The sequence below is a fragment of the Ruditapes philippinarum genome, unplaced genomic scaffold (genome assembly GCF_026571515.1).
Source record: "Ruditapes philippinarum isolate M1 unplaced genomic scaffold, ASM2657151v2 ctg167_1_1_1_1, whole genome shotgun sequence".
NCBI classification, from domain to species: domain Eukaryota; kingdom Metazoa; phylum Mollusca; class Bivalvia; order Venerida; family Veneridae; genus Ruditapes; species Ruditapes philippinarum.
Window position 1 is genome coordinate 142,676 of NW_026851615.1, and position 22,431 is coordinate 165,106.

Sequence of the window (22,431 nt, forward strand, 5' to 3'; positions counted from 1 at the left end):
GTTCTGGTATTGGCCTAAATATTTCAGTATATAATCAAGTTGGAAACTTTCCCAATGTCAGTGTTTGTCTAACTTTGATTTAAACGCACTCATTTTCATGGATGGTTCCATTAGATTTACAACTCTATATGCGAAGGAAATTTGTCTTATTGACTAAAATAGTTCGATTAATACAAATACATAAACAAAGTAAGTGTTTTTTTCTAGACACACAATTTTAATTTTTCATCTGTCACTTATATTTGCTTCATATTTAGATTTAAACTGCTGAAGAATTTGAGTATTCAGTTGGAAATTTTGTCATGACCCATACATGGTCTTTTTGATTTTTTTAAACGTTTTTTACACAAATAACTGTCACTGTAAGCGGTGGTAGCCTATATTGATTTTGTATTTGTTGGTTTGGTCAAATTCTTTGTGAATACGTCTCAGAATTGTTATAGTTAGAACGTTGGTTTTCCCTTGATGTCAATAATCAAAATTCTATGTTTTCTTTAATGGTGCTGTATCAATCAATGTTCTTATTCTTTTTAAGATTTTATAAATGTCGAAAAAGGATTAGTGTTATTATTTTCTAGTCCTTCTAGCTATAGTACTGTTGTATTCACAAAGTTTATTTCCACTCTCTTTAAATCACGTTTACGCTATTTCTTGTAGTGCTTCAATTCATTTCATCGTGTATATTTCTTTGTCTTACTATAATTATAATCTTGCCTTTTTTTTTTGTCACTTTCAGACCTGTCAAAATCATGATTATGTGATTATTTTGTATCTTAGTTTATAATGAAAACATGTCTGGACTGACTGCTTGCCATTTGGATAGCAAAACAATCCACGGTCTTGCCTCCGTGATTAAGCGCTTCCCGCGATGTATCTTAAGCTAAGGAATATACATGCATATATAATATAGCACCTTATCGTTCTTCGTCACAGACTAGAACCATCGAATAACTTTTAGCTTGCTGTTACATGAGTGATTTCATCTACGTTGGTCGATGAAAATTGTAATTAAAATATCATCAGGGTGATATTTACGTTCCTGGTACAATTCTCTATATTCTACAGACCAAGTTTTTATGAAATTAACTTAACGAAGTTTTGTTATATTCAGTCATTTTCAGAAATACCCAACGTTTTTGTACGACTGTGCGTATGGTGTGTAAAAAGTAAAATAGAGAAACGTGTCCTGATAATTTCCAATTATTGAAAATTATGTAAACTGGACATGGTGTTGGACAAGTCTGCTTCTGTTTTATATAACATTTTTAAAAAAGCAAAATGCATAATTATTTCTGTGTATCAATTCTGTGTACTGTATAAAAATATATGATTATGTTACAGACAAAAACCGTTGAAAGCTAACTTTAACTGATCACTGGCACATCTCTTCCCAACCTTGCTAATGCATCTAAAAACAAATAATCATTTGCTGTCATAAAACTGTCATTTATATCAAAATAAATAGTGTGCGATCGCAACCCATGTGTCAAGGGTCGATATATTTGTTACGTACAGAGTTCATTTTGCCGTGCACAGCGTGTCAATTAAACGCGGCAAAATGTCCGCGCATGCGTCAATTGTCGCTTGTTTCAGTGGCGTCTGCAATGGTTCAGTAACGTATGCTAATAGCGGAAATGCACGGACACGCTTGAGACAATTCAACTATGTTCGAATTCGTGCAGTTCTGTGAACTGCCTTTGCATGTTAAATGCATTGTTCGTTGTATGAAAAGGACTTGAGAGAAAGTTTTACATTGCTTTTCTAACATTTTTCTTTCTTCCAAATTCCCGCGAACTATCTTACTCGAGGTAAACTATAAGTCTTTATTCTCCAACGAGTATGGATATCAAATAGATTCTACTTACATAAAATTCTATACGTCTACATCAATGAATTTTAGATGGGAAATATAACTTATTATAAAGTTATTTTCATCATTAATTGAGAAGCTGTGGTAAGATTATTTTAATATCATCACAGACATATATACAATCTAATTAATCTCCATGATATCATTAATCTACTGGATAAGGTATCTGCTTCATATTCACTTTTTAAATATAAAATCGATTGAGAGACAAGTTCTTGCAGCAGGTGTTAAGTGCTGTGTGGCAGCTTTAAAAAGTTGCCCCGTACTTCACTCTAGTGTTGTTATATTTTTCTGGTCCTTCGGGATCATTGATGCCAGCACTATTAAGTGTTGACTTGAGAATTGAGTACCGCTCAAGCCGGTTCTAGGGGGGCTTGAAGGATGTTGCACTATTCATTATCCCTCATGTACAAACTCAATGAATCCGAGTCTGCAATTCTCTTGTAATCTTGTTGTGATTAATGCTTCCGAGGGAGCTAGTGAATAGAATAGAATAGAATAGAATAGAATAGAATAGAATAATTTTATTTCACCAATCAAGGGTCATACTATATGACATATATAATCACAAGCATAAAACATAAGGCATGAAACAAAATATATCAACCAACAAATTGTGTATTGTATGGTAGAAATGAAGACAATAAAGTAACTAAAGCTTAATTCGTATTATTGGAAAAACAAATAACACAGGCATAGTAATGTTAAAATAAGAAGTAAATAAATAAAACAGTATTAAAAAAAAACAAAAAAAAACACTAATTACTCATTCGATATTCAAGTACAATAATATACATTCAATGGTCTGACAAATTTTTATTACTAATAGTACTACCTAACATTAGTGTGACTGATGAATTAATTTATATCTATTAATAAAGACCAGTAGAGGAACATTGACAGCTGATTTGAACTGAGATCTACTTGAACAAAATATTCCTGTATCCTTTAGTATATATGACTCTTGTAGTATATTGTGTGTCCTCTGTATGACCAGCAAAATGCAACCCGTTTTCCACTAGTTGAAAAAAGAACTGTGTTTTAGAATGCTTTTAAGTATATGCATTTTGTTGACCGGGAAACCACTAGGTCACGGCTCTCCATTACTTTTATTTTGTCTTTAAAAATTAGTCCAAATTTTCCATTTTCTATAACGTCAGCTATTTTGAGTGTTAAGTAATTGTCGAGACCGCGACCTGACAGAATTGTCCGGTGAACCATATCAGACGGGAAATAGAATAGACTTCCTGGTTAGGAACGACAACTCTGAAAAATGGCTACGGAAGAAAACCAAAGTGAAAGTAGATTGTCATCGGCTACCTCATACGCATTTCCTCTGAAAGATATTCCAAGACTTTCTTGTAATGATCGAAAAGCACTAGAAATGATAAGGAAATCGGTAAAAGGCTTCAATAATATATATTGATTACATTGCTTGGTTTATTAAACTTATTTCGTACCCTTATTCTTTCGTACCATAAATTTCCTAAAATTCGATCAAAATATCTCTGAGACTTATTAAATGTAAAGAAGTTCTGGAGGACAGCTATTACCTGTGTATATCCAGCCAATATGATTTCAATATATGTTGCTTCATCATGTATGAGATAATTGCCAAATTTTATTTTGATGGGGTTTTTGTGATATCTTGGATATTTTATCCATAGATCAGAAGATGTAGATAGAAATTGTTTGGAAAGGACAACATATGGTTTTATTTGCATTTAAAGAGCACAATTATATAAACAATCATAATGTCAAAATCAAGTAAATATTTCTTTTTAAAAATGATAAACAGTGTCATGTGAAAAATCAAGTTGAATTTTTACAGTCAACAGGAGCACCACTACTGGCATGCCTGTTGTTCCTATACAAAAGGCGTTATCAGGGTTTGACACTACCAGGATCATGGGATTCAGAGGATCCCATAAAGTCCGGAGGAAATCCTGTGATTCCTAGCAGGTGATCCTATTGGGATCCCTGATTGCTGTGTAAATTGAAAAACAAATCTGAATTAATAGCATAAAATCCAAACAAATAATTGTAAAGCAAAGTTCAAGAAAAAAAATCACGCTGGTATAATTTATTCCATTGAATCCTGTACATTATTCTTTCTTTGTATGGTCAGTCCATCAACATATTTGCGATGTGTTTCAAAAATGTTTTGGCTAAACAAAACAACCTTGAATAAGTTTATGTCATACATTGACTTCATAATATGTTAAGGTGTAAAAATCAAAATAGAAATGTAATTATCATAGATTCATTTCACAAGTGGTTTGTACTTCAAACATGTGGTGATTGGCATAGTGGGCTGTAGCTATGAAACAGGTTTTCATAAGTTTAGTTTATTAAAATTTTCATATATTATCCACTATCCAGTGTTTATTAGGGTTCTTTTTGGTGCAAAAATTGGACACTAGTAATCTTTCCTCACAATTTTTGAAAAAAATTCATTACAGCAATATTCCTACAGCAATGTTTAAAAGTATGAATAATAAAGAGAATAAAAATAATCCAAACTTTAAAGTTTAAAATCCTTTTTGGTAGCTCACTGCCATTAATGCTGAAAAATATTGTGTAACTTAGATTTAAAGTTCTCTGAGGTCAGTCTAGGTCACGCATAATTTACAGACAAAAAAAATGTCCTTAGTTAGGTGAAACATGTTCCAAAAGTGACATATATTTCGTCTGACAGTTCTTTCAGCCAATCAGTGTTCTAAACTGCATGATTACTACATGCAGTGAGTGCCTTTGATATGACAGATGTTGAAACTTGAAACAAATATTTTAAAAATCCTGTATGTTGTAATTATCAAGGATATAACAACAATTAAGTGAAATTTTATATACGTATATAATTATTCTTCTAAAACACTTTCCAAACATCCAAGAATATGTTAAATATGTATCATTTGCATTATAAGTAATCTTTAAAATGTATGCATTTATTTCTTATTGAAAAATTTGGCTTATACTTTATCAAAAATAAATTTCTAATAACCTTCCTTTATTTACATGAAATTTAAATTCAGTAATATCTTTACAAATCATGCTTTTTGGAACTTACAATATTGATAAATTTTCATTTGAGCATCATATTTATGATATAAAACCATAAAAAAATTTGAGTTACAGGATCTTTAAAGAAAAAATACCATTTTATGATTACTACTTTTGTACTGGAACTACTTGCATGCCAGTAATGTACTCACCAAAGTGATGGACATGATAAATATATACATGTATTGTTTCAGGAACCTGTAATACTTACAGACACAAACCTAGTGGCTTCAGCTCTTCACTGGAGTCTTGATTACCTAGCAGATCATATTGGAGATGGTAACTTTACTGTGTACAAATCAGACTCCCACAAATTTAAATATTATAGTGACAAGAAATGCAAGATGGTTAAAGAGTTCAGACCACCAACTGTGCAGATGGAAATGAAATTCAAAGACTTTGCTGCATTGCTGAAAAGAAAACAGAAGGAAAGAGACTGCAGTGAAAAGTGAGTGTTATTTAAAATCAGACATTAAAAGTGTCTTTGGTAATATACTCAGTATACAAGTCATCTTTGGTGGCGCACGGAGAGGCATACAGTAATATGATTATGAATCTCAAATGGAGGAATCTTTGTTGCCAAGATTATGGACTTTCAGTCATTTGGTGGTTATACTCAGGCTCCTGCTTGTGCATATAGAAATGCACAAAAAGGAGCACTTAGGCTTTCCTCTGCCATAAACACTGGAAAGTCAGCATATTACTTTCCTAATTTTGATGTGAGTTGTAAAATATAACTCAAACAAACAGGGGGAAATATTGTTGATAGAACCTTGTGGTCTCTCAAGACAGAAACTTTTGCACACAAATTTTACTTTTAAACTTTTACTTATATATGAAAAAAAAAGAAATGTTGATATTTTAGCATATTTTCCATAAAAGGTATAAATTATTATGTATCTACAACATGGTTCAATATTTTAGCTTTAATATAAGTTAACATTAAGATCTGCATTTTGAACTATTTTGTAATGATCTGGAGTGGAAATTGATAAGTTTTACTAAATACAATTTTAGAAGAAGTTTTAAAGCTTTATATCATAAATATATTATATCAATATAAATCTTATTTTTGCAGGATTTATTTACAACAGGCATTAAATGACTCTGTAGAAAAGACAATTGTTTATGATTTTGTGAATTTCAATTGGGCTTGGTTAACAGAACAGCAAACTTTAAACAACTGGGGACCTTTAACATCAAATCTTTTATTGGTTGGTATGGAAGGTAAGTTAAGAAGGTAAATTTGTCTCTTCTTTAATGTTGTATTATTGTATGTATGTTGATAGATACAATATAAATATTTTTTTCAAATTCAAATCTAAATAAGTATTGAAGTTTAAATGTACTTATGTGGACATATTTTTACAAATTAATTGCTGGACTTAACATTTTACAAGTGTCTTGATTTGTGCGAGTTTAACTTTAACTTTTTTTTTTTTATTTCAGGAAACGTAACTCCTGTTCACTATGATGAGCAAGAGAACTTTTTTGCTCAGATTTATGGTCATAAACGATTCAAATTATTTCACCCAGACCAGTATAAAAACCTCTATCCATATCCAGTATATCATCCACATGACCGACAAAGTCAGGTAAGTTCAGCTGAAGTTGTTTTGAACAGAAAAAATAGACTTACTCCGAATTAAGAATATTACGTTTTATTCCCAGTTAATCTGTAGGTACAAACAATCTGTTGCGACAGGTAGTGCACAGTGAAGCTAATAACAGCAAAAGTTTGTTTGTACCTACAGATTAGCCGGGAAAAACCCATATTTGCTGTGTTCTGGATAACATCTATTTAGGAATTAATGAACGTTTGCCCTGCTGAATTTGTATAAAGGATTTGCCCAACTTTGAATTTTGTTAATTTTATGGATTACAATATTAAATATAAAAATAATATAACAGGTGACAGGATAGTGTTGACACTAAGGCCCCCACGGTTACACGTTTAAACGGATTCGTTTCGATTTTCATTTGTAAACGTTTACGATATTTTTTACCGTTTAATCGAAATTACCATATTGTCTTACAAAATATCTTAATCATTGCCTGTAATCATGGATTTTATCAATTCTAATTGGTTTATTCCAAAGTAAAAACTGAAAATGGGTGTTAACAACACTCCACACAGCATCACCTTGTAATAATCGCTTGTGACATAATACATTTTTTGTAAAGTTGATTTGCCTTTGATCTTTCAATAGAGCGAAATGGGATACTTTGCAGAAAAGGTGTACCGACACAATCATGATGAGCCCTGAACATTGTTTATTTGTACATGTATCAAAAATAGAAAGTATGTCATCTTTTAGCGACTTGAATACATAGTGTAGTATAGTACATAAACGTACCACCGTTTAAACTGTATCGTTTCGGTTCTTAGCAATCGTGTAAACGTTTACAAAAATTGTAAACATGGGAGCCTTAGTTGACACACAACAAGCAACTCAAAACTTATTAACTTTCCAGTGTACCTGTTGGTTACAGAGTAGACATACATATACATGTATGGTGATAAAAATATTAAATTCTGTCACATTTTGAACACACCACCGTGATTGTGATTATGATTTTTTGTACATTTTGAAACAATTAATTGACTTTTTCTTTTATTTTGATTTTCAAAAATAAATGTGTAAGCTCTCTAGAGACATGAAGCTTTAACTGGGCTTACATGTACTACTAGTCTCAGTACAAGATTGTATATTAAATAGGTCAATTTGGACTGTCCAGACTTTGATAAGTTTCCCAATGCTCGTAATTTGACTGGTTATCAAGGCATTGTCGGGCCAGGAGATGTTCTATATATTCCTATGTATTGGTAAGTTGTCAACCTGAACTTTTTTTAACTGCTTTATAGTGGGTTTTTTTGTGCGTTAATTTGATATTAAATCTTTTGAGTTTTTTAATGTGTTTCCAAAATTTTTAAATTGTTAAATATGTGTTTCTAAGATTTGAAATTTTTTTAGTGGGATTAACAAAATAAAACTAAATACTGTATTTGGTATATACCAGACAAAGCTCTTGAATGGTTAAATGCTTAAATCTCTCCTTTTCACCCTCTAAAATTCACCCTAAGATGTCTCAATACATCTGTTCTTACCAGGTTACATGTATATAAGATAATGAATGAAAAATGTAAGAATCAGCAGAAAAAAAGGAATGTTCTTCTTTGTGATTTCTGCAAGCGTCTAATAGGTACTGCACCATCACTGTATTGATTTAATCCATTTTTTTGCTTGTACATTGTGCATTTTATTGCTAATTTCCTTTTTTTACCTGTTTTAAAATAAAACAGTAAATATATACAGGTAAATATTTTTTCTAATGATTTAACTTTGAAACTTATGAAAGTGTGTATTATGTAAAATTCAAGCAGGACAGATTATCAGGACTGCCCCTCTCTGCTTTACATTATATTTGGGTTCAAGTCATACAATTTGTTCCCCATTCTAACATAAGTGGAGGTATCTCAGCTAGCTTACAGAAAACATATATAGAAAGTTCAGTTATGGTTTAGTTAAACTTTTGTGTTCCAAATCTTTACTTTAGTTATGATGTAATTTATAATATAGTAGAATTTTGTATACCAATACATATGAATATTATAATGATGTTTCATAGCTTTCATAATAGTTGACTATAAAGTAACTAAAGGCTTTCACCCTAAGCTTGCTATCGGCAACTGATTATGCCCATGCAACCATTGCAAACAAATTTATTTGGCACATCTGATAATGGTCTGCACTGCCCTATTCATTTAGTACATAATTTGAAAATTTCCCCTCAAAATAATAAATGGTTCATACAGATTGAAAATGCACAAGTCCATTTAAGATACATGTATTTACATTTGTACCATGCTTTTGTACAATATTTTGACTTTTATTTAGGTGGCATGAAGTAGAATCTTTAAAAGATAAAGGAGAAACGATATCTGTCAACTTTTGGTACATGGTAAGATTTATTTGTTGTGAAATTTCTTGCAAGAGGTTCATTGAAAACTGTTTTTGTTGGGTTTTACGTTACACCAAACACAGTAGAGGTCATATGGCGACTTTCCAACTTTACTGATGGATGAAAACCTCAGGTGCCCCTCCGTGAATTATTTCAGGCGCAAATAGGCACCTCAGGAAAACCAGCAACGTTCCTTATGCTAGCTGGCACTTTTCATACTCTATACAGTATTCCTAGAAACTTTTGCAGATACATATACGTGTCTTTTCAGGTTTTTCTTTAGGATGGCGTTTTAAGTGGACCAAACTCTCACTCAGTCTGTGAACACCAGTGAATGCATTATAACATGTAAACTTTATAAAGCTTTACATGGATTATGAATATTTTTACAATAATTTAAAGCTGATAGGTCTACCATGGGCTCATTTTCCATAAGTATTTCACATATATTTCAAATATTGATATAAAACAATAGAAATGTATCATTTGGATACTCTAAGTGATAGAGTATTACTCTAGTTCTAAATTATTTAGAACATTTATATGGTGAATGATAATATTGTGTTCTAAAATATTTTATTATCTGCTACACTTTCAACTTAATCATTCTTTGTATAACACAAGTTTCATTATTGTATTACACACCTTCCATTATAGACCAATTCTTTTTAACATATTTATTTAACAGTTTTATTTTTGAAAACTCTATTTTCCCATTTGATATATATAGTTTTAATTTATTGACACATAAAAAACTTATTCAATATATTTGTGTATTTCAGTCAAGGTCAGTGGATAAGGTAGAGCATCCACTCAGTGCTCAGCAGAAGATGGCCATGACAAGAAATATTGAGAAAATGATTTTACAAGCTCTAGATGACCCAGAGGAGGTGTGTTTATTTACATTTGAGCTGCTTCATGACAAAACCAACATAATGTGTTTGCGACCAGCATGGATCCAGACCAGCCTGCGCATCCGCGCAGTCTAATGAGGATCCATGCTGTTCGCTATCAGTTTCTCTACTTGTTATAGGGTTTTTAAGCGAACAGCATGGATCCTGATCAGACTGTGCATTTTATTTTTATATATGTTGTTGATAAACAAAAAACAAATGTTGAAAATTCTTTTGGCAAAAGTCATAACATTTATCAGGGCAAATTATAATATCTTTGATTGATACTCCTACTTTAGATGTTTGGATTTTTTGTCATTTTTGAGGGATAGTGGATAAATCTTGTTTCCAAAATAGGTATTGATTGGATTATCAGTAATGGGGTCAGATAAGCAGGCTGGACTTAAAGGTTGATCATTATTCCACTGAAATACGGAACAGAACATTATGTTCTTTTAAAAATTGCTCTTTTTATAGGGGGCTGGTCTTAATTAAGGATGGTCTAAAGTAGAGTTTCATCTGTAGTTACTTGTGAAACATGTGCATCTGTTCTGTCTGTAGAATTGATAATTTTAGTCTTTTCTAATGGTACAACACAATGTACATTTACTTATATGTTTTATTTTCTTCAAAAACTTTATGGATGTTTATTAAAATATGTATATAGAAATCTAACTTGGAAAAGGTAATTTGAATATTTTGATTCATAAAAAATCCAAATGATTTTCATGGGAAAATAAATGACAGAGCTTTGATTTCTTACAATTTGTTTCATTTTGTGAGAACATTTTTCATTGCTTTATCTTCAATAATACTTTTTGCATATTTCAGGTACCATCATTTATGCAGATGCTTGTTTTAGGAAGATACACATAATCACAGAGGATACAACTGAACATGGATATATGTGTATTTGAATGATACACTTTAACATTTATCGTTAAGAAAAAATTTAACTAGTCATTTTCAATAATCAGATAAAAAGCTTAATTTTTATTGCTTGAATATTATCTGTTGGTAGCTGATTCTTTTGTATTTAGGGTTAAAGAATTGTATGATAAGCATCTTTTTAGAGCAAAATTTTGCTTTTTACCTCATGTTGTGACATGTAAATGTTCTCCAGTGAATTCCACCAGACCTTTAATAAAGCATCCCTTTTAATGTCCTCATTTTGAAAATCAAACTTTTTTAACCATGTCTGTAAAGTTTATTCAGACATTTACAGATATTCTATAAGCTTGTCCGCTAAACCATTAAATATTTTTCAAGTTTATTTCATGAAACCATTTTAATGATGTAAACCTTTATTTGTTATACTCAAGATAAAGATTATTTTACTTTTGTTTATACATGTATTTTTATACCTTACAGTATATAGTAATTGAATCATGCGTCTGTCAGTCTGTATGCACTCAGGTGGCATTATGGGATTAATGTCTGTGTTAATTCAATACAGACTATACTTGTGAAACAGTTGCTTATGGGATAAAAAGAATTTGCCTATAGGGTTTTAGGGATCAAAGAAGATGACAAAATAACCCCATAACATCATCTTAGCAAGAACTTTAGTCTGCACAAGGTTATCCTAAACAAGCAAGCTGGATATTTCTTATGTTAGATTTGTATAAATGGCTTTATAATTTACATTTTCAAGGAGCTCTTCTGAGGTCAAAATGCCTAAAAATATAAAATTTTGAAATTTTTATATGAATCAAGTGAAGCGCTTAAAATGGAAAAATCTGCAAAGGGTAATGAAGGGTAATTAAAAAAATATACTTAGAATTATATACTTACTCATGTGGTAGATGTCTAGAACATTCCTCTAACTTTGGGTGGACTGATGGGTCACCGAAGGTTACTGCTAAGAATAGATTTTACTCTTTTGCTGGTACAACCTTTATTTATTGAATGATTCTTTCATATTTTCAAGGTTATTCCCATTAATACCTTAGATGGTCCTTTATGTTAGGTTGGAGTTTGGGGTCACTGGGTTCAAGGTCTTGCATTTATGTATATTTTATTAACCTTTAATGGAAATTTGAATATTTTACAACGTCATTTGATAGAAAAGACGTCACTTGCCAATTTGCATTTTTTTTACAAGAACAAAGAGTTTATTATTCAGTCAAGTTATATAACTGTGTTAACAATTTTTCTTGAGCAATCACCTCTTCCCTAACTGAGGGGATGGTTACAGGTAAACCTTGTTTGGTAAATTGGTTACTGATATGAATTTAGGCATGGGGGAGGGGGGCATATGTGTTTATCAATCACATATATGAGCCGCACCATGACAAAACCAACATAATGGGTTTGCGACCAGCATGGATCCAGACCAGCCTGGGCATCCGCGCAGTCTGATCAGGATCCATGCTGTTCGCTATCAGTTTCTCTACTTATTATAGGGTTTGTAAGCGAACAGCATGGATCCTGATCAGACTGCACGGATGCGCAGGCTGGTCTGGATTTATGCTGGTGGCAAACCCATTATGTTGGTTTTGTCATGGCGCGACTCACATGTTCTTGCTTTCTTATTTACATATACTAGAGAAGGAATGAATATGAATTTTGTAGATGATTTGTTTTTAAAAGATTTATACATGAGTTTTCATAAAAACATGAATTGATATATCTCATGCAGCAGCATTGAGAATGGTTTCAAAGCAATGCTGTCCTAACTAGTTAAGATATAACCTTGTTAAGATGAAACCTCATAGATATTATGTACATTTATTTATTGCAATTTATTTCTGTGATTGAGATACCTCTTATATAAAAGTATATTCCAGTATTTTGTATGCACATGTTTTCAAAAATGTTATAATCTTTCTTTTTGATGAATTGAATAAAAAAAACAACAAAAAACCCACCCTTATATGTGCAGCAAGGCATTGCAGCTCATCTAATTTGTCTTACTCAGTTAGATCTACTTACCCAAATATATGTATTTTAATGGTACAGATAAATAAGTTGATTAAAATGTCATCTTACAGACTTAAGTGTTGTTATGAAAATACATGTTATTGTTCTATGACTTTTGTTAAAACCTTTTGTTTATTTACAATTTATTTTTTACTCCCTTTTCTTTTAGATTTTACTTATTGGTTAAGTGTTCTTTTGACTATCTTTTTATGATTTTTTACTGGTGATGCCTTAAAACCTCTTACATCATTGAAAATATAGATTGCTTATATCATTGAAAAATACCACCAAGTGAGTACATGTAATTAATGATGATGAATGATGTGAAAATTTTTCTCTGAAAGTTATCACTTAAAGTGACATGATGGGGAAAAAGGTGACTCAAGCTTACATTTCTTAGAATTAACCTTTTCTAGATGAACTATTAAAGCAGCCTGTAGCTTTTATTTTTTTGTTGGAAAATCAATTCTTTGTTGTTTCAAACTAAGTATTTCAGTAATTTATTTCGGAAAAGCGCATCATATTATTGTTAAGACTTTTTCAAAACAGTGTCTGAAGAGCTATTTATAGCATATCAGTGAAGTTTGTTTCTAAAAATAGAAAATCGGGAAGTGAATTGTCCACTTAACTAATTTACATATAGAGAGTGGACTCGTAGAGATTAGAGGTATCAAGGGGTTACCTTATTGTTTATATGTTTCATTGACAACATATTTCATTTTCTACCTGAATTCTTTTGATTTGAAAATTATATGAAACGATTTGTCTTAAAATAACATATTTGAAATCCTGTATGTTGTAAGTATGTAACAACACTAATGTGAAATTTTATATATGTATATAATTTGTCTTCTAAAACAATTTCCAAACATCCAAGAATATGTTAAATATGTACTGCAAATGTTTATATGTATTATAAGTAGTCATTAAAATATGGGCATTCATTTCTTTTTGAAAAATTTGGCTTAGACTTTATCAAAAATGAATTTCTAATTACCTCCTTTTATTAACATGAAATGTAAATTCGTTAATATCTTTAAAAATAATGCGTTTTGAAACTTACAATATTGATAAATCTTCATTTGAGCATCATATTTATGATATAAAACCATAAAAAATTTGGGTTACAGGATCTTTAACCTTTCAAAAAGCTTTAAGGTTGCTTTAAAGCCGATGAAATGTTATTCCAGTTGAGTTCATAGCCATTTAGATCTTGATTTCATGGCCAACAAACCCTGTAATAATTTTAAAGTGAGTCCGGGCAAAGTGAACTTAATGACATTATCAATAATATCAATTTTGTCACAACGATTATGTTTGTGATTTATTTGAATATAAATAAATCTTATGAGAACTCTATATGTTTATAAATGCAATTCATTTTTCCATTAGACTTATGATTACTCAGTAGATGAAACAATAGTATTTAGAACAAAAAAAAGGGAAAGACAATAAGTCTGGTGTTTTGCCATTAATTTTAATGCTTATTTTAAAAATAGACACTGTATTTTGATGTACTGGTTTTTCTGGATTTTTTACTTAGCAAAATTCTTGTTATTAAAAGGCTTATAGATGCTCAAGCTAGTTTGACCTGTGTTGTTAAATGTGGCTGAATGTATGTTTAATCATTTTCATTAAATTACCAAAAGGACTATTTTTAACCCCAAATATTTGTAATTGTGTCTTTATTATATTTATAGTTGACCCTTTATAAATAAACCACACTAAATCACTTCAATGGACTTGTCCATCTTTCAGTCAAGAAAAAAAACTTGTACAGAAAAAATAATTAAATAATATTTTCTGACTAAAAAGCAAATGTGCAGAACAAGATCAGATAGCATTTTTGTGCCGGCTGATCTTGGTCTGCAATGGTCGCATTAGTATATTCAGTTACTGGCAGCAGGTCAAAGAATAATTGATTGTTTCAAATGTGTGTTTTTGTTTTTTGCTATCAATTATGAATTCTGTATTTTGTAAGTTGATAAAGTAGTGAAATAACTTTTATCAGCTTATCATAGACTGGTATTTTATTTTCATCAGTTTGCTATAGAGAGAGTTATTACATCATCTTTTAAAAAAGATGTTTGTTATTTGTGATAATATAATCCATACCAAAAAACAGTTGGGCATAATTTTTCTTGATATACATTTCAATGAAATACATGTAATTATTCATAAATGTTTACATTGATTGCTTAAACTTTTGATTTATATAATCTACATACTACCTTTGCATAATACAGATTTACTTCTTTTTTTTTTTTTTTTTTTTTTTACTTCTGCATAATCTTTTTATTTATGTTTTGTACTCCCTATAAGGGCATACATTGATAGTAACAATGCTTCAGGATATTTTTTTATATCTATCAGTCTTTCCATTTTCATTGTGTGTGTGTGCATTTATTTTTCATTACATTCCAACACATAATATCAGATTTATTTGAACATTTGCAATACCATTATCCTATTAATACACATAGATTGTTATTCATGAAATTTGCACTTGCCATTTTAGAGTTATTCCCCTTTTATATTGTACACAGTGATGTTAGTTTCTGTTAAACAGTATTCCTAATTACATGTACTTCTTTCTTAATTTGTCAGTTTTAATGGTTGTTTATATTTCTGCTTAACAGAAATGTTTGCTTATTTTAATACTATTATACATGGCATATATAAATTTAAATTTAGTGGTGTTGCTTATTTAATAAAGGTACAATGCACTATTTGTTGTTATATGTTACAACTTTGTTGTACAGCTAAACTTCATTCTGACACATTTTAATCAAAGCACAGAAGGCGCTGAATTTGTTTGGGTCTCAGAATGTCAGAAAGGTGAAGGTTGTGAGATTATAAACCAATTTGTTTTTGTATAGTGCCACCAGTGCTTTCCAGCGTTTTAATTGTAGTTAATTGGCTTTAGGACTAATTGCAACACTGATATTCAAGTCAATGTTTATTTGATTTAAACAATTTGAAAAAAAAAAAGAGTTGCCTTCCTGGATTTGAACTCTAGACCCCTCGGCCACGGTGAAGTTATATGTAAAAGGCTTGGAGAAAACCATATTATTCTAAATTAGGGTTTGTAACCCTTATTATTTCGACGCTAACTGTTGTTTAACACAGATGTTAATAATCATGGAGCTTATTATAAGCATGTATATCTATAAAGGATAAAACAATATTAGAAATCTTCGACCATTCGGGAATTATTTTGCTTGAAAATTAAGCGCCTGTCATTTGATCATCTTTACGCAGTGATCTCCCCTGAATTTTTTCGTCGTTAGTGTACATATAAAGGGAAGTAATTGCTTCAAAAAAAGCGGCCTACTTTGGCATTGCAATTAACAGCATTAGACTCTGAAATTTCGCTACCATTATTTGTTTGGTCTGACGACCCAAACAAATAAAAACTATTACAATAAGCTATAAAAAATGCCATATTGTTTCCAATTTTACGTGTCGTCTGCTAGAGAGATGTCATACCTGTAAAAAAAAATGGAATAGTACATGTGGAGGGAAAATACAATGTCGCCGTACGTAATAAAAAACGCATAAATTGTATCTAAAATGAGTTATGTAATACTTTTATTGTCTGTATACAACATATTAAAATTAGTTATTATTAAATACTATATTATAGCTGTGTTTAAAATAGTCTAGCTCTGTGAATGAATTATATTTTAGTAATTTAAAAAAAAAACTAGAATGAATCTCGCTGTTACAGTAAGCAGACATTATTCCAAAAGGATCCGTCAATGATTCTTTCATATCCCGTTGTTTGCTTGTCGTCTGCAATTATTTTGATCGTCTGCTACTGCTGGCATATAGGTTGTCGCGTGCTCGTCTTCAAGGATTGGTTTTGAGAACCGTGAAAATTCACCAACTGGATTATTATTATTATTATTAGGCGATCTGCTTGATGGTTTCTTGTTTGTAGTGAGCAAATGTTTTTGCTTAGGTTTAAAGTATCCAAAAGAAATACGTCTTGAAAGCATAAACTTAATCGCGTACTTGTTATACAAAGGTTTAATGTGGAATAATGCCAAATGAATCTTTCAATGTCAACAGACAGTATACCGGAAGTAAACGGTATCCATAACAATTGTCGTCTGCTGATTTTTTTTGTATTTCTCCATGATGGATTTGTGCAGTTTGAAAACTTTTCTGCGGGTAAGTTAACATTATTGTTTGAACATTTGACAGGCACGGAAATATGAAATTTATAGATTAAGTCTATCCAGTGCATGAAAGGGTGTATTCCTTTAAATGGCAGAGACAATGTTGGCGTTCGTGAATGCACGTGCATAGTGGCTCTTGAATATCTTACATGCAGATGTCTCTCTTTTATGATCATTGACATGTCTTTTGTAACTATACGTCACAACTCGGGCTTAAATTTGACACATTCAAATGGTTTCGGATCTGGACATGTCAATGCATTGCTAGCAGTTGAAATATGGCGAAAATTGTCGTTTGCTTTTTTGGCGTAGCATATCATCATGTGCTAAAGATATTGTTTGAATATATTCTTGCAGGTGACTTCTGCTGGAAACATGTAAGCCATATCCAATAATGGCACGTTTCCGGCTTTTACATTTAAAAGTTGCTGGTCTAACACCAAAAACTGTAAAACCCCTCGCGTTGCACACCATCTCCCCTTTCGGAATATTTGATGTAGACTTTCGGGTTTTCTACGTGTCTACACTGTTGCAAAACTCGTAATATGAACGGGTTCGTTTCACCGCATGCTTTCTAGCTTTTTAATTAACTTAACAAGTTATCTACCTTACGTGCCATGTTTCCTTCATCGACTCTTACGGATTTCTTTACAATTAATTTTCCTTTCCTCTTCGGCCCGACGCTCCAGCTTTTTGTTTTTCTAGAACGCTGGCATACTAGTAGGTTACAATGCCGTGATACGAAGCATCAACTTCGAATCCGTTCCTTGATCAGCATCAACATCTGATTTATTAACATCTTTGTCATGACCGTCTCCAACGCCATCACTGTGTTTGAAATGACAAAATATTTCACTGTTGTCCTGACAATCTCTGACTGGTATAGCAATTCTGAGATTAGAAGAAAATTAATTTTCATTTTTAGAAAATTACTTTGCAGAAAGATATTACTTGATTCGTTGAAATAAATTAAGATACATAAACGGAGTAAAACATTCATTTGAAAATCGATTTCAGTAAGCCTGTTGCATTAAATAGAGCTACATGTCCACTATAATAATCTCTAACATCTTTGTTTCTTTTTTTTAAAACAAATATTTCGTATATACCTTTTCTACAATTTAAAGACAACATTTCCGTCTTCGCTTTTAAATAGCTGAAATCTGAATCAAATATTTTTTAATATTCCGCTGTTAAAAAGCAGCTGTCTTTGTGGGTAATGTATAGCGTATTGAAAACAACGGAGCTAACGTCTGTTTTACGCTAACTTGACGCTATTCTCAAAATATGTGCAAGGGCGACAATTTAGTAAATGTTTCTTGTGTGTCGAGTCATACAAAAAGTTTAACTTATTAATGCAGCATAAAATAATTTGTAAGAGGATGCATTGTAATGTGTAGGAGAAGGCACGGTTAAACAGAACTTAAGTATCTGAAATTTAACTTGAAAGTAAAAGAACTTAATGAATGTATATTACTATTTGTTTACATGTTTAGTTTCTTAGCGTAGGTTAGACCGAAATGCCGTAGCCGTCCTATGTATTCATACGTATCCGAAAACAGACGGAAAGGGCCGAAAAGTTGCGATTGGAATTTTACCCCGCCATATTTATTTTAACAAAAGAACACTTGGTTAAATCTATTGTTGTTTCAATAATGAAAAGGTCAGAGTTGACCGAAGTACGGCGAAAAACCCCGGACAATTTTTCCCGCTTCACACATTATAGGTCACGTGATCATTTGAGCACAGAAAAGACCAGTTTAGGAGGGAACGTCGCTCGGCGAAGATGGAAAATTGATTATGCAGGTGTGTTAATATTGCGTCATTTGATTTTTTTCAGGTATGTACAGTACTGGAAGAAGAAGAAGTAGAAGAAGAAAAAGAAGAAGCCTGTTTAGGAGGGAGAGTTGCACGGCGAAGATGGAAGAAATGGCGTGCAGGTGTGTTGATATTTTTATTGTACTTTATTGTGTCATTTGATTTTTTCATTAGCCTATAGTATTGAATGCCTTTGTTATATGACTGTTTTATTTTGATGATTTGTATACATAATTGCTCCTGATAATTGAGACACCTGGCCGTTTTATTACCCCGCCCCCACATGACTTGCTAGTTATCGTGTTGATGAAATATGGTCGATGTTTAATTTGACGATCTCGATTGGCCAGTCTGACCAGCCGCGTGACATAACATACTTTGCGCGACATAACATACTTCGGCGTTTTTTGTTTAATTTTTTTATTGTTTATTGACAAACTCTCCCGTCGCGTTCTGATTATTAATACATGTATTTTGTGCATGTCAAACAGGTTTATTTATAAATATATAATAGAACGTATGTTTTAAAAAAAATGTGTATACAAAATTAGTATGAAAATTGGTATAAAAATTGGATATAAAAATGTTTTTGGTCGCTCGGTGATATATGTTAAATGCATAATAGGTATTAAATGCATAATGGGTATTAAATGCAAAAAAAGGAGTGGAAAAATCGCAAACAATAGTTTAACTGTACATGTAAACATGTCAAAGAAGGTTTTTTAAATATGTAAAATAATGAGTTTCAAAAAATGTGTATAAGACTGTGTATGAAATGGTATAAAGAATGGGTGTATAAAAATGGGTGTAAAAATTGTTTCTAGTCGACAGTTTCTAGTACGAGTGGAAAAAAGTGGTAATTCTTTTGGAGAAATCCTATTAAACTTAATTGCCAAAGGTTTTTTTATAGATATGCAAAAAAATTGTTTAAAAAATGTTTATGAATAATTTGTATGAAATGGGCATCATAAAAGGTATCATAAAAGGGTATTAAAATGTATCTGGTCTCTCAGCCTCAGGTTGACTGCTTCAAAAAGCAGGAGAAATCCTGTTAAATATGTCAAAGAATGTTTTTTAAATATTTAAAATAGCGAGTTTCAAAAAAAAAATGTGTATAAAACTTGTGTGTAAAAATGTGTATAAAAAGTAAAAAAAAAATCTGGTCTCTCAGCCACAGTATATTTGGCTGGGGGTCCACTACTCTCAACGTAGAAACAAGTGTAAAAAATGGGTATCATAAAAAGGTATAAAAAAATCTGGTCTCTCAGCCACAGTATACTTGGCTGGGGTCCGTACTCTCAACGTAAAAACATGTACACTGTACATGTATAAAAAATGGGTATCATAAAAAGGTATAAACAAATCTGGTCTTTCAGCCACAGTATAATTGGCTGGGGTCCATACTCTCAACGTAGAAACATGTACATGTATAAAAAATGGGTATCATAAAAAGGTATAAACAAATCTGGTCTTTCAGCCTCAGTATAATTGGCTGGGGTCCGTACTCTGAATGTAAAAACATGTACATGTATAAAAAATGGGTATCATAAAAAGGTATCAACAAATCTGGTCTTTCAGCCACAGTATAATTGGCTGGGGTCCGTACTCTAAACGTAAAAACGTGTACATGTATAAAAAATGGGTATCATAAAAAGGTATAAACAAATCTGGTCTCTCAGCCACAGTATAATTGGCTGGGGTCCGTACTCTCAACGTAAAAACATGTACATGTATAAAAAATGGGTATCATAAAAAGGTATAAAAAATCTGGTCTCTCAGCCACAGTATAATTGGCTGGGGTCCGTACTCTCAACGTAGAAACATGTACATGTATAAAAAATGGGTATCATAAAAAGGTATAAAAAATCTGGTCTTTCAGCCACAGTATAATTGGCTGGGGTCCGTACTCTAAACGTAAAAACATGTACATGTATAAAAAATGGGTATCATAAAAAGGTATAAAAAAATCTGGTCTCTCAGCCACAGTATAATTGGCTGGGGTCCGTACTCTCAACGTAGAAACATGTACATGTATAAAAAATAGGTATCATAAAAAGGTATAAACAAATCTGGTCCTTCACCCACAGTATAATTGGCTGGGGTCCGTACTCTGAACGTAAAAACATGTACATGTATAAAAAATGGATATCATAAAAAGGTATAAAAAATCTGGTCTTTCAGCCACAGTATAATTGGCTGGGGTCCGTACTCTGAACGTAAAAACATGTACATGTATAAAAAATGGGTATCATAAAAAGGTATAAAAAATCTGGTCTTTCAGCCACAGTATAATTGGCTGGGGGTCCGTACTCTGAACGTAAAAACGTGTACATGTATAAAAAAATGGGTATCATAAAAAGGTATAAACAAATCTGGTCTCTCAGCCACAGTATAATTGGCTGTATAAAACTGTGTGAAAATATGTATAAAAATGGGTTCTAGTCGGCTAATATTTCTAGTAGGTGTCTAGAAAGTGGTAATAGGAGAAATATGTAAAATAATGTGTTTCAAAAAAATGAGTATTGAAATGTGTATAAAAAATGTGTTTAAAATTATTTCTGTGTTTTATTTTTTTTTCAGTGCTGAGGGATATGGTGTTTCATAGTATGGAAGTTGCCTGGACCATGACTGTAATTGGTAAATATCTTTTGGTAAGCAAACAGACACAAATATTTTCATTTTGTGTCTGAAGTGGCGATGTGGAATTTCCTAGATTTTTGCCTTCATATCCTTACTTTACATCATAAATTGTTTTGTCATTTACTTATAAATTGTATTTATTTTCTCCCTCCGATACAAATATTTTTGTTTTGTTCTCACCCGGCACAAATATTTTCGTTTCGTGCCTGACTAGGCAATGCGGAATTTTCGTGGATTTTTCGTTTCTTTATGGATTTGTAAAAAAAAACTTGTGTATCAAAATAATTTGTATGAATAATTTGTATAAAAAGGGTTTTATAAAAGGGTATTAAATTGTATCTGGTTTCTGGGTAGGCTGTTTCTCAAACAGGAGAATTTCAGCTAAACTTGTCAAATGTGTTTTTTATAGATTTGTAAAAAAAGTGTGTATTAAAATAATTTGTAATAATAATTTATATGAAAAGGGTTTCATATTAAGAGCATATGTAACTGGTTTCTGGTTGGCTGCTTCAAAAAGGGTAAACAGGAAAAATTCTGTTGAACATGTCAAAGGTTTTTTTCTAAATAGTAAAAAAAAATCAGTTTACAAAAAACTGTATAAAAAAATTTGTATGAAAGTCCTTGTGTGAATAAAGAATATGTATAAAAGTTGTTTCTGGTCGGCTGTATGGAGTATGGTCCATAATATTCCCCATGAAATCAAAAGATGATATGAATTGTGTGGTAAAAAAATATCAAAAAGTTATAATTTAAAAAAGGGTATTAGTTTAAAAGTGTGCATCTTTGATGTTGGTATAACACCTACTAATTTTGGGTTCTGAGCTCATCGTGCAACTTTATGCGATTTCTTCTCTATAGTTAGAAATTTTAAACACAAAGATGTTCAAAGGGTTAACACATATGTTAACATTGGTATGATATGCTATGAATGGTCTTTATAAAGTGCAATACCCGGTATGTGGCAGTAATAAAAAATGGTATAAAGAATTTTATAAATATACCGGTATGTAAAAAGAAGGTGTTACAAAAATGTGCTTGAAAAATGTGTATCAAAAAAGGGTATAAAATTAAAAATGTT

The 22,431-nt window shown here is 31.5% G+C and overlaps 1 protein-coding gene across 1 annotated transcript; it reads left to right on the forward strand.

Annotated features, from left to right (window-relative positions):
• Positions 1 to 3,103: 3,103 nt before the first annotated feature.
• On the forward strand, positions 3,104 to 15,437 carry LOC132713858 (hypoxia-inducible factor 1-alpha inhibitor-like). Its single transcript, XM_060696591.1, has 8 exons — positions 3,104 to 3,269; positions 5,128 to 5,381; positions 6,012 to 6,160; positions 6,383 to 6,528; positions 7,654 to 7,760; positions 8,833 to 8,896; positions 9,679 to 9,786; positions 10,621 to 15,437. The coding sequence occupies exons 1-8, from the start codon at positions 3,144 to 3,146 to the stop codon at positions 10,663 to 10,665; spliced, it is 999 nt and encodes a 332-aa protein (XP_060552574.1). The 5' UTR covers positions 3,104 to 3,143; the 3' UTR covers positions 10,666 to 15,437.
• Positions 15,438 to 22,431: the final 6,994 nt, after the last annotated feature.

Excerpts from the sequence above, each read along its gene's own strand:
- LOC132713858 (XM_060696591.1), top strand. The coding sequence starts at position 3,144 with ATGGCTACGGAAGAAAACCAAAGTGAAAGTAGATTGTCATCGGCTACC. Across the intron at positions 3,270-5,127 it reads TAGAAATGATAAGGAAATCG|GAACCTGTAATACTTACAGA; the intron begins GTAAAAGGCTTC and ends GTATTGTTTCAG. Across the intron at positions 6,161-6,382 it reads TTTATTGGTTGGTATGGAAG|GAAACGTAACTCCTGTTCAC; the intron begins GTAAGTTAAGAA and ends TTTTTATTTCAG.